This window comes from Amphiprion ocellaris, chromosome 6 (assembly GCF_022539595.1).
Source record: "Amphiprion ocellaris isolate individual 3 ecotype Okinawa chromosome 6, ASM2253959v1, whole genome shotgun sequence".
NCBI classification, from domain to species: Eukaryota; Metazoa; Chordata; class Actinopteri; family Pomacentridae; genus Amphiprion; species Amphiprion ocellaris.
The window spans coordinates 7,227,521-7,240,038 of record NC_072771.1 but is presented as its reverse complement, the minus strand read 5'-3'; the positions used below and the strand labels follow the sequence as shown (position 1 = coordinate 7,240,038).

At 39.5% G+C, this 12,518-nt stretch overlaps 1 protein-coding gene across 2 annotated transcripts in view; it reads left to right on the top strand.

The window, feature by feature from the left end:
- zgc:162952 (PKc_LIMK_like_unk domain-containing protein) overlaps window positions 1–12,187 on the top strand; it is a 37,143-nt gene extending 24,956 nt beyond the window's left edge. For both annotated transcript variants that reach the window (XM_023269456.3, XM_023269457.3), the window contains 6 exons: window positions 944–992; window positions 3,431–3,580; window positions 8,176–8,349; window positions 8,701–8,784; window positions 9,002–9,088; window positions 10,801–12,187. In XM_023269456.3, coding sequence (XP_023125224.1) covers window positions 944–992; window positions 3,431–3,580; window positions 8,176–8,349; window positions 8,701–8,784; window positions 9,002–9,088; window positions 10,801–10,905 — 649 coding nt within the window. In that variant the 3' untranslated portion in view covers window positions 10,906–12,187. The remainder of the gene's footprint in view (window positions 1–943; window positions 993–3,430; window positions 3,581–8,175; window positions 8,350–8,700; window positions 8,785–9,001; window positions 9,089–10,800) is intronic.
- The last annotated feature ends 331 nt before the right edge of the window (window positions 12,188–12,518 follow it).

Genomic DNA, 12,518 nt, shown 5'->3' with positions numbered 1-12,518 from the left:
CATTGTAGATTGATACTGAAGACATCAAAACTATAAAAGAATGCAAATGGAATTATGTTGTAAACAAAAAAGTGTTGATCTTCAGTATTAAGCTACAATGTAGGAAATAATACAAACAAATAAAAAGCATTGAATGAGAAAGTGTATCCAAATTTTTGACTGGTAGTGTATCTGCATTTTTATTCCTGTTTACAGGCCTTTACATCCATCCATCCATTATCTATACACCGTTTAATCCTCATTAGGGTCATGGGGGGCTGGAGTCTATCCCAGCTGACTGAGGGTGAAGGCAGGGGACACCTGGACAGGTAACAGTCTACAGAAAGTTGGAGAACCTGGAGAAAACCCACACATGTGCAGGGAGAACATGGAGACTCCATGCAGAAAGATCCCAGGAAGGCCGGGACACGAACCGGGGATCTTCTAGCTACAAGGCGACAATGCTAACCACCAACTGTGCAGCCTGGACCTTTACATAAAAACATTGTCAGTATTTATGGGAAATGGCAGAAAAGTTCACACTTATGAAGTATTATTTGGTGAAAAAAGATGTTGTGAAAACTTTAGGTTGAGTCTGAGGCTTCAGGAAATTACTGAGCCTTTTTCTGAAAAAAGTAATACGTTAAAAATGACTTCAGTTGGAACCAATTGATTGAATGACCTCTACTTTGTTTTAAACTTTGTCAGACCGTACATGCTAATAGCTTGTTGAAGTTTATGTACAATGGTGCCTTGAGTTACATGCAAACATTAGTGTGCTATTGTTAACTTTATTTACAGCAGGTCACGTGTCATTGATCACGTCACAAAATCAAGTGAGCAGAAACACACAAATTAACATCGACGTTACATAATTCCAAACTAACCCCCTCCTTCCGAAGTGACTTAATTTATCACTTCAGTAATAATGAACAAGTGATGAACATAGCTCTTGTTTTTCCAGATATCTGGGAATCTGTGTGAAAGAAGACAAACTCTATCCAATCTTAGAGGTGAGTGTTATCTTCTCCTGCTTTGTTTGCCAGTTGTGAGTCATTGTTACGGTGTGTGTTCATAGGCTGGCGCTGATCTGAGTGTGGAAAACACACATTATACCAATATTAACTGAGAGTGATAATGAAATAGTGAGTGAGTTTATTGTGTACCCAGATGTGGGCTTCCTGCCCCCACTGTGACAAAAATACGTTTTCTTCAGTTTCATGTTTTACCAGGAGATCTACATGTTTTACAGATTTCTTTTCCTGTTATTAAGGCATTTCCTCCCAGTTTATCCAGTAAATAGGACATTTTCTCACTTAACATCATGTCACGTCCTCTTTTTTAGGTCTCTTGTAATGAAATGACAATCACTTCTACCAAGTATTCACAATTCTAATTCAGAAAACAACCCATAGTCTAGATCATATGTCTAGATCAGACGTGTCAAACTCATTTTAGTTCAGGTTCCACATTCAGGCCAATCTGATCTCCAGTGGACCGGACCAGTAAAATCACTGCATAATAACCTAGAAATAACCACAGCTCCAAAGTTTTCCTCTGTTTTAGTGCAAGGAGTTCACATTTAAGGAATAATCTTTTTACAAAACATTATGAACAACCTGAAATTCCTAAAAAAAACAATAAAAAATTCAATTTCAACAACAACTCAGTTTTTCATTTACACATTACAACCTACAGATCTATAAAGGCATAAAACATTTAGTGACAGGTATCTGGAACTGAATGATATAGTATTTTACTGTATGATCAAAACAACAAAAGTCAGACCAAAAAAACCAACAAAAAACAACAAGAAAGACAAAATATTACAACAATGAGACACAAAATGACAACAACGAGAAACAATGACAAAAAATGTGGCAAACAACATGGAACAAAACAAAAAAGAGACAAAAATTTGGACAAGAAAGTTACAAAGGGACAAAAAAAAAAACGGGACAAAAAAATTACTCAAAAGACACAAACGAGACCAAAAATGACAAAAGCAAGAAACAAAACAAAAAAATAGACAAAAAACACAAGCGGGACAAAAAAGAAACAAAACAACAAAAACGAGAAACAAAATGACAAAAACGTGAGACAAACGACAAAAATCTGTCAAAAAAAGACAAAAAACAACAAAAACAAGACAAAATATTACAAAAATGAGACACTAAGGGTGCTTTCACACCTGTTACTCCGCTAGAGTGGTTCGTTTGGACCCAAAAGTTGTTACAATGTTGCTATTTTCAACTGGTTCGGTTCGCATTCACACCAGTGTTTTCGCAGTTGAACCTACTCCAATTAATGTTATATCTCCCCCCAGTCGTTTGGCGGCGCTGTTTACAAAAGAAGGCGTTTACGATGACGTAGGTGTACGCTGATTGGCGCAGCATGTGAAGAGGGAAAAATCCCGGAAGAAAACAACAGGCTGTGTTTATTTCATGGACCGTGAACTATGATCTCCTGTTCGTTCTTGTTGCCATATATTCGTGTTATTGCTTTATGCAGCAAGCACAAATACTGCTGTTGTTTCAGCATGAAGCTCGCATTCGGTACGAGAACATTATACAGTCGTTTTTGGCACGGAGAAGACGCATTGCAAGACGTTATCGGAGAAAGCGGGCTAGCGCGAATTTTTTTTGCGCCTCCCAAAATTCCCTGTGCAGTTTGCTACGGAAGCTCCCGTAGACCAAAAAGTCTGCTGCGCCATCAAGCCGGTCCGAATGGAGACAGGTTTGTGTTCTCACCAGGAACGAACCGAACTGGAGTTCACATAGAAGCGGACCGAGACCACCTCATCATCATGTTATAATAATTCATGTTATATGATTTCTCAAGGCTTTTTCCTTGTGTCTATTTTTAACAGCATATCATCCATACACATCTTTTAATCATGACAAAATATGTCACAATAACTTTAAAAACTCTTGTGAAAACAGACTGAATTGGTGTCTTGTAATGTAGACAAAATATGTCACAAAATCAGAAAAGGTTATTGGTGAAAATGAAATAAATTGGCATCTCACAATGTAGTTTCTACCACCTGTCTACTATCCCATAATAACAGGAACAGTTTCTGATAAAAGCTGAATATGCTGAAATCTCATCATATACACAATAAATCATAGTGAGAAAAAGATCTTGAAAAAAATGACATAAAATTGTCATTTTCACAAAGTTTCTGATCACAACAAAGGTTTGGGTTTCTTGTAAAAATGACAAAAGTTGAAGTTTGTTGTAAGCAAAGTACACAAAATAATTTAAGACTTACACTTTGACATGATCTTTCTGCATTGTCCTCCTTTATGAAGCTCATATTAATCTATAATAACTCATATATTATTACAGTGTTCCTGTTAAATTAGAATAAATCTGGCTGCTTTTCTAATTCCATTTATTCTGATGAAAGTTTCGTCTTGCCTCAGCTGCTGTTTGCTGCATGTTTCAGTACGTGAACGGTGGCTGCCTGGAGGAGCTTCTGGCCAGGAAGGATTTTCCTCTGTGCTGGAGAGAGAAGGTGGACCTGGCCTGTGACATCAGCAGAGGAATGATCTACCTGCACTACAAGAACATCTACCACCGAGACCTCAACTCCAAGGTGAGGCCGCCACTCTGCATGAAGCTCTGAGTTCTTTTGAATGACAAAACACATGGAAATAAAAAAAAAACAACAAGTCAGTCTGTCCTGGATGCACTGCAGCACACCTACAAGTTTATTAAAGGCATGTCCAGGAAGACCTCTACTGGACGGAGAAAGGAGAACACTATGTGGCCGTTACTGTCCAGTCTCAGAAGAAATAGACACTTACAGGGTATTATTATAAGAATATTATTATTTTAAGAACATACAAATTCAGGAATGATTTTTTCCTTTAAAGAATCTTAGTTTTTGCTTCACTGTCCCTGACTAACTGCATCCTTTACACATCAGGGAAGGAAATCCTTGTTTTCTTCTTCTTTCTTTGCACCAACTAGTTCTATTCTAATCCGTTGTGTGGGTATTTTGGTGTGTGTGGGTGCTGTCTCTGCTTTGGTTGCCAGGCCTCCCAGAATGTCATGCAAAGGGACAACATGACGGCCTCTATTGTTATGGTAATAGATTGTTGCTAACTAAGTGCTGTTGCTGCACACACAACTTGTTGCTGCTCACATGCAGCCTGGATTTGTGTGAGAAAAGAGGCCTCTTTCCTCTCACCATGCACGCCACCCTGAGGCTGCTCATTTTTCTCCATCCCCATTCTCTTTCTTCACACACAAGGCCACAGTTCATTTACGTCACAGAAAGAGGATTGATCCATCCACCGTGTTGATCTGTAATGATTTCTGACAGCTGGTTTGGAGCTATAAAGCCGGGCTAATCGTTGTTTTGTGGTAACAGCAGATAAAGTACTTAGAGTTTTCACACACACCAATCATTGAGAGACTTTAATTCTGTTAAAATTGCCTAAAATGAGCACAGAGGGGAGTGCATCAGCTATACCCTCCTCAGTGTGAAAAGTGCAGGACGACAGAGAAAAAAAGATTTGGAATTTAAATGCATGGAAAGGTTGGACTGCTTTACTGTGATGTCTTTTATCGTCTGTACTCTCTACCAATAAGTTATGTTCTCCAAGTTTTTATTTTATTTCATCTGTTGAACTCAACAAAGATAAATGGCCTTTAGTTTGATTATTATTTACATCCCATAGCTTTAAGCTGTGTACCTCAGGGGTATTTGAGAAAATTCTTTAAAAATGTATTACAGATATAATGCCGTATTGAAACTGCTGTAATCATTACCTATTTACCTAGATGTTGTGGGTGAGACACATGCCAAAAGTAATAAACAGTGAATAATTCAATCAGATTAATGATTAACTACAACACTTGAAACAGGATGAAATAATAAAAGTAATGAATACACATTTAGCTAAAAGTAATGGTTAAAACAGATCCAAAAATAGTTCACAGTTCGACCAGCTGAAAGTAACAGATGTAACAGATTTAAAATTAATAGTTTAACTAAATGAAATGGATAGAAAGTTCAGTTAGCTCCAAGTAATTATTGAAATATAGTCATAAACAAAAGTTCACATACACTTGGAAATGTACACCATGGCAGTAGTGAGTTTCCAATGAGTCCTGTTGACTCTCAGTTTTCTATGAACACATGGTTGAAGCGCGTGTATCTTGTTTGCAAACAAACAAACAAACAAAAAACAATCATTCATTATTTTTTTCATAGATGTCTTTTGGAAATTCGACAAAAATCTAGCATTAGAACACAGGAGTGATGGTTGCTGGAAATGTTCCTCTGTACCTCTATGGAGATATTCCATTAAAAATCAACCATTTACAGCTAGAATAGTCATTTACCACATTAACAATGTCTAGACTGGATTTATCATTCATTTAATGTTATCTTCATTGAAAAAAACTGCTTTTCTGTCTTTCATTCAGTCAGTTACAGCTCCACTACTATAAACCCTTCAGCTTGGGATCTATGGATAAGAGGCACTTGGGAGACTTTTAAAATACAATACATGTCCTCTGTAGACAATGAGATTTAAAAAACAAACCAAAACCTGACAGCCTTTTTGTAATGAGCCAGTGACACTAGGTCTTTTTCCACTGCAGGAACTTGCAATCCTCTTTCACAGAGGACAAAGTTGGTCGGTACTTTTAAGCGGCCTGTTAGGTGTGGCTAAGTGTCATATTTTCAGTCCTGATGATGTTCCTGGAGAGAAGCAGTCTTTATCTCTCTGACATCGACATCAATAAAACACAGCATCTGTAGAGCTAAGTTACCCCAAACAGTTTGCAAAAAAATCTGTAATTTGTACACTATGTGAAAGATTTATCCCAGTCTTTAAAAGTAGGGGAAACACCTGCCTCATGCACTGTAAAACAAAGGTAGTGAAAGAAAGTTAAACTGGAATTTATTCGCTCTGGGCATGTGAGACCTTTGGAAGCAACATTTCAGGATGTCTAAAAGGCAAATTAGATTCCAAAGCCGCCTGGACTAATGCAGTCATTGTGAGTACGCCTCAGTGGATCAACAAGTTAGCTCAACTAGAGTTAAAGTTCCTGGAAAAGTTTAGGCCCCTTTCAATTGATGCTTTTTTCCCCCTTTCTTTTAGTATCTATGGTGCTTTCTATTTTTGTTCCCCAAACTGTTGCTTTTCTTGGCAGAGGTGAAGGGCCATGGTTAAATTTAGAGCTGGAGTCTGGGACTGAAGTTTTCCCCCAGGAGAGCCTCATAATGACAGGCTACTGGACGGAAAAATACTTCTTGTTCAATGGGAGCCAGATGGCCGATACGTCACTTCCACACACACCCAGCCACACAAACACACACAGACCTGTACAAACAGAACAACACACATTACCAGTCCAAAGTCTGGACACACCTTTAATGTTTTGTCTTTATTTTCATGACTATTTCCATTGAAGATTCCCATTGAAGGCATCAAAACTATGAATGAACACAAATGGAATTATGTAGTAAACATAAAAATGTGAAATAAGTCAAAAGATGTTTTATATTTTAGATTCTTCAAATGATTCAATTTTAATAAAAAATTGCCAATAATGACTCAAAATCGGTCCAAACAACTTGTAAAACAAGTTGAAATTAGTCCAAAATGACTCGAAACCTGTTCAAAACTACTCTATTTCCCAAAATGTGTTAAAAATGGAACAAAATGATTCAAATATCTCTAAAATTTGTTAAACTCGTCATAAATGACCCAAAAGAAGTCCCAAATAACCCTGAACAAGTCCCAAACAGACTCAAAATTTGTACAAAATGATTGAATTTGTCCAAATTAACTAAAAATTGCCAATAATGGCCAATAATGACTCAAAATCTGTCTAAAATAACTTGTAAAACAGGTTGAAATTTGTCCAAAACTGCTTTAATTGTAGTAAATGACCCTGAACAAGTCCCAAGAAACTCAAAGTTTGTTCAAAATGATTCAGTTTGAATTAAAAATTGACAATAATGACTGAAAATCTGTCCATTCTGTTAGATTCTTCAAAATAGCCCCCCTTTGCTTTGATTCCTGCTTTGAACACTCATGGCATTCTCTGGATGAGCTTCATGAGGTAGAACCTGAAATGGTTCTCCAACAGTCTTGAAGGAGTTCCTAGAGATGCTGAGCGCTTGTCGGCCCTTTTGTCTTCCCCGACGGTCTTGGGGATATACTCAAAGTTTTTTACGGACTGACTGACCTTCAGTTCTTAAAGTAATGATGGACTCGTTTCTCTTAGCTGATTGGTTCTTGCCATAATATGGATTCTAACAGTTGTCAAACAGGACTGTCAACTGTGGACCAACCTGACTTCTGCACAACACAACTGATGGTCCCAACCCCATTAAAAAGGATGAAATTCCACAAATGAACCTCATGAAATTCATCCAGAGAACAAAGCAAAGGGTGGCTATTTTGAAGAATGTAAAATATAAAACATCTTTTGATTTATTTCAGACTTTTTTGTTCACTACATAATTCCAGATGCGTTCAGTCATAGTTTTGATGCCTTCAGTGAGAATCTACAATGGAAATAGTCATGAGGATAAAGAAAAACCATTAAATGACAAGCTGTGTCTAAACTTTGACTGGTAGTGTCGGTTTATGTACATGCGAACCTGTGCTAAACCGTGTATGCTCGTGCATCAACACCACACTGATGCATTGCACACACTCGCCCCCACCCACCGTTGTTATGCAACTGCAGCTCTTAGCAGCTCTCCCACTTCCTCCCTCTCATCACACCTCCAGCTCTCAGCCTTTAAACTCAGTCAACCAGCGCTTGTATGAAGGTTTTTGTAGAGAATCGTGTGTGAGTCAGCCGCTCAGTGTAACACACAACCACCCAGACAGACCGACTCTCTGATGTGCTCTGGACTCTCACATGTGGTCCAGGTGAATTATTTAGTGAGCCAGAAAGGTGCTGACAGCAGATCCTGTTGAGTGTATTGACAAGTGGAGAGGCTAAACAGAGACTGTTTGTCTGCTAGCAGTTCCAGGAAACACATGCATGCACAATGGAAATAAATACAGAGATCTTTCTTGGTATATGAAAGCCAAAGTGGACAAAATGAGCTATTCATGAAGTCTACCCTTTCGGCTGTCAGCCTTACACTGCCCTCTGCTGGCCAAACATCACATCACAGCTCTTTTCCTGTTCTCTGCCATCGTGTCTCTCCAGAACTGTCTGATCCGGGTGACGTCTCGCGGTCGGGAGGCCCTGGTGACGGATTTTGGCCTGGCCAGGGAAGTAGTGGAGCTGCCAGTGAAAGACCCCGGCAGGAAGCTGTCCCTGGTGGGCTCAGCCTTCTGGATGGCCCCAGAGATGCTCCGAGGAGAGCCGTACGACCGGAAGGTAGCTGTCCTGCCTCCGACTGTCACACTGCTTAACCATGGTCACTGGAACTTTTCATAGAGGATGTCTGAAAGTTAGTTCAAAGCACAACACCTTAAAGAATCGTGTGATTAAGTATAAAAATACATACAAAAATATGAGCATTCGTTATTGATTTATTGTTTTGTGTATAAAATGAAAGCTCAGGCTGATGACTCGTTCTTAGACAAAGAAAGCAGCAGGATTTTATGTGACACAAATGATAAGCAGGGTCTCTGTTTTCCATGATAAATGAATATCAGGTGTATTATTTTGTAAAAGTACATTCTTGGAGGACTCGTTCCATCCAGAGTTTTATTTGGTTTGTTCCAGGTGGATGTTTTCTCCTTTGGCATTGTGCTCTGTGAAATCCTGGCCAGGATCCCTGCGGACCCAGAGATACTCCCCAGAACCCAGGTAGAGTTCAGGAACAAACCCCTGATACAGCAGAGACCACCAGCTGTAGAATTCTAGCGTTGTAGCGTTGAGCGTTAGCATCCAGACAGTAGGTGAACAGCAGCATTAATCTGCTAATATGTCCTAATCTAATCTGCCATGTGATCAAACACACAGATGTTTATTTTAGGAACTTTAGCACCCGTGTACACTGACTGTTGATGTTAATACGTTTCAGGACTATGGGCTGGATGTGAAGGCTTTCAGGGAGCTGGTGGCTGACTGCCCTCAGCGTCTCCTGGAGTTAGCAGCCAGCTGCTGTATGGTACGTAGATGGAGGGAGAAAGAAACAAACACAGAAACAAGGATCATCATAAATCTGACAACACCTTTTGGGACAGATGTCAGGTCATCAGGCAGTTTATTCCAACAGACAGGGCCAAAGTAGGTTCAAGATCTGGATCTTAGTCGAGTTAGGAAATCTGCAGTTACCAACCTGACAGTTCTGAGTGGAACCAGCCTCTCACAGCTGGAGATGCACATCCTCTAACTGTCCTGTATGTTTTCCAGTTTGGTTAAAGAGAATGAGTAGACTTTGGTATTTGGCTCAGTTTGGTGCAGCGTGGTGGACGTGAAGCTAAGTCTAGTTTGTGGATTCCATATCTGTGGACAGTCCACACAGTGTGTAAAACTCCAGACATGGCTGAATCATGACATTTACATCATGTGAAAACCATAAACTGGTTTGTAGGCTGGTGTGGACTGTAGGGGATGAAATAGAATCAGGCTGACAACGTGATTTAGAATGTAATTTTCTGGGTACTACTTGTCACTTCCCTACAGTGGCTCTGACAGCTCAACACACTGCAGCTTGAAACACCAGGAAAACAGACAGAACACAACCGTTACTCCGACAACACAGATGCAGCATTTAACTCTCCCAACCCCAAAACCTGCTGGCAGCTTTGAAAGGAATGTGTGCTCTAAAAATCATCAAATTAAATCATTCACCAAATACTGCAAACACAACCAAATACTAGAACTGCAACCAAATACTGCAAACACAACTAAATACTGAAACACAGCCAAATACTAGAACCACAGCAAAATACTAAAAACACAACTAAATACTAGAACCACAGCAAAATACTAAAAACACAACCAAATACTAGAACCACAGCAAAATACTAAAAACACAACCAAATACTAGAACCACAGCAAAATACTAAAAACACAAGTAAATAATAAAAACACAACTAAATACTGCAAATACAACCAAATACAGCAAACACAACTAAATACTAAAAACACAACCAAATACTAGAACCACAGCAAAATACTAGAAACACAACCAAATACTAGAACCACAGCAAAATACTAAAAACACAACCAAATACTAGAACCACAGCAAAATACTAAAAACACAAGTAAATAATAAAAACACAACTAAATACTGCAAATACAACCAAATACAGCAAACACAACTAAATACTAAAAACACAACAAAATACTGCAAACACAATCAAATCCACAATTGCACTGAAACACATAAAATTCTTTTCTTTTGTATTTTCTACACATGTGATGTCCAGTTTGTCAAGATGTGTTCATTGTTGGTGTGTGTGTTGTTGCGGCAGACAACACACTGGCTCCTGACCAATCACAGCTCGTCATGTTTTATGATCTATGATGTCATCAAGATGTCTGATCCAGGGACTGACTGGCAGACATAAAGAGATGATGTCATCCGATGCAGTGTGTCTGATCCTGACTGTCTTGTGTTTTGAGGAGGCTGAGGAAAGGCTAATGAAATGATGGGTCGCACCAGGAGGGCATTGTGGGATGTCAGCTGACTTGTCTTTGTTGTGTCATTGGTTGTCGTCCTCTATGATGCAGCAAATAGGAATAAACCAGACTAAACTTTGTTCCCTCCACTCTACGTCTCTCAGGCTGACCTATTTTTTCGTGCGTCTGTACTTTTTGTCAAAGTTTTCTGGTGAGTTCTAAACAGATTCCCTTCCCTCCTTCGTCTCTAAGGTGGAGTCCTTCCGACGGCCGGCGTTCACAGAGCTGCTGGATGAGATGAGCGAAGTCGCTGAGAGTCTGGAGCCACCACCAAAATCTGACCTGACCACGAGCTGAACGGTGTCTCTGTAGACCTCACCTGTCCAGCATCAGGAGCAGAGGCTCTGGGATTAGCATCGGTCGCTGTCTGGACAGTAGCCTGGACGGAGTTAAATATAAAAACGCACCTGGATATCTCTGTGGCATCACCTCTGCTCCTCCACACAACACACCACCATGGCTGAACTGGTCCTCACTGAGCTGCTGCAGATGTCGTGTGTTTCCAGAAGGCAGTGGAAACTCTCCTGACGTCCGCGGACTCTTTGCTTCGACCACCATAGTGTACAGATCATTAGCGGTTAGGAGTGAATGCACTCAGTTTAGTTGTTCTTTGACTAAAAGGTCTCATCCTGTCCTCTCTTTGTGGGGGTTTGTTTGTAACTGACGACACAGATCAGCAGGTCTGTGGATGTTCTCGTCCTCTTCTGTCTGCTCCCCTGGTCCCTTTGGATTCTTCTCCATCAGGAAGCTCCATGTGTTGACTGAGTGCTCTGCTCTCTGCTTGGACTTCAACAAAGGGATCACTTCATACCCAGCGGGACACAAAACTCCTTCAGAAAGCAGAGCAAATGTGAATATCAGCTTTAGGTTTGACTTTAACAATCCATAGTCACACTTCCAGTTACAACATCTCAGTTTTAGCTCTTTGTTTTTCCCATAAAATGGTAATTTTTGTTAAAAATACTGAAAAGCTCCAACATATCTCCTCTCCAGGGACACAGAAAAAAATCATTTTGCACCTTTAGCTTTATTTATCAGAATTACTTTGCAGTTTTGAATTAAGTGGATTTTGCTCACAAGAACTACAAATTTGTGTCCAGTGAAATCACAGAAATGTTTCAGAGCGATGTGCCCAGTCTGACGTCTTTCTCTTGTTTTGCTTGGTCACGTTTTGTCTTTACTTCTCTGGGTTAATGGAGTTACTTTGAATATGTGCGTGTAAATACTTAAGCTTTTCTCTTTCACTCACTGCTTTTAAAAAGAAACAAAAAGCATCTGCCACACATTCTTTTGAGTTTATGTTCTGGTCATGTGTGGTCTTCTGGAGGTTTTTCAGGCAGCTATGATACACAGCGCATTGATTTCTATCCTGTTGACTTTAATTTGCCTTTTTTGATGGAAAATGTAAAATAATATGTAACTTTATTTCCCATTTAGCAGACAGCTCTCTATTCGAGGGTACGAATGTTCATTTGCATTCAGGAATGGCTGTTTCAGTTTTCACATTCCATCATAGAAAACAAATGGAAGCATTTTCATTTAATCTACTTCAATAAAGTTTGAAAAAAATGTCGATAAATGTGCTTCTCAAGGCTTTCATTCATGTTGTACATCTCTGTGTAAAAAGTAAGGAGAACTGGGTACCAGAGTAAAAGATGATATTATTACTCTGCTAAGGAACGCGGTGGAGTTATGTGATGATCGGCGTTGGTTTCTGGCAGTGATGCGGCTTATAGTCTGGATCCACAGATGTTAAAGATTTCTGCATCATTGTGAGATAGCGGCACTGTAACCATGACAACAAGTAAACACTACATCAGCTGCCTGCTGACGATCACATGATTGTGATCCTACTACAAATCCACCACTGAGGACCACACATTTTTTGAATATTTCATCCACTGGAAATG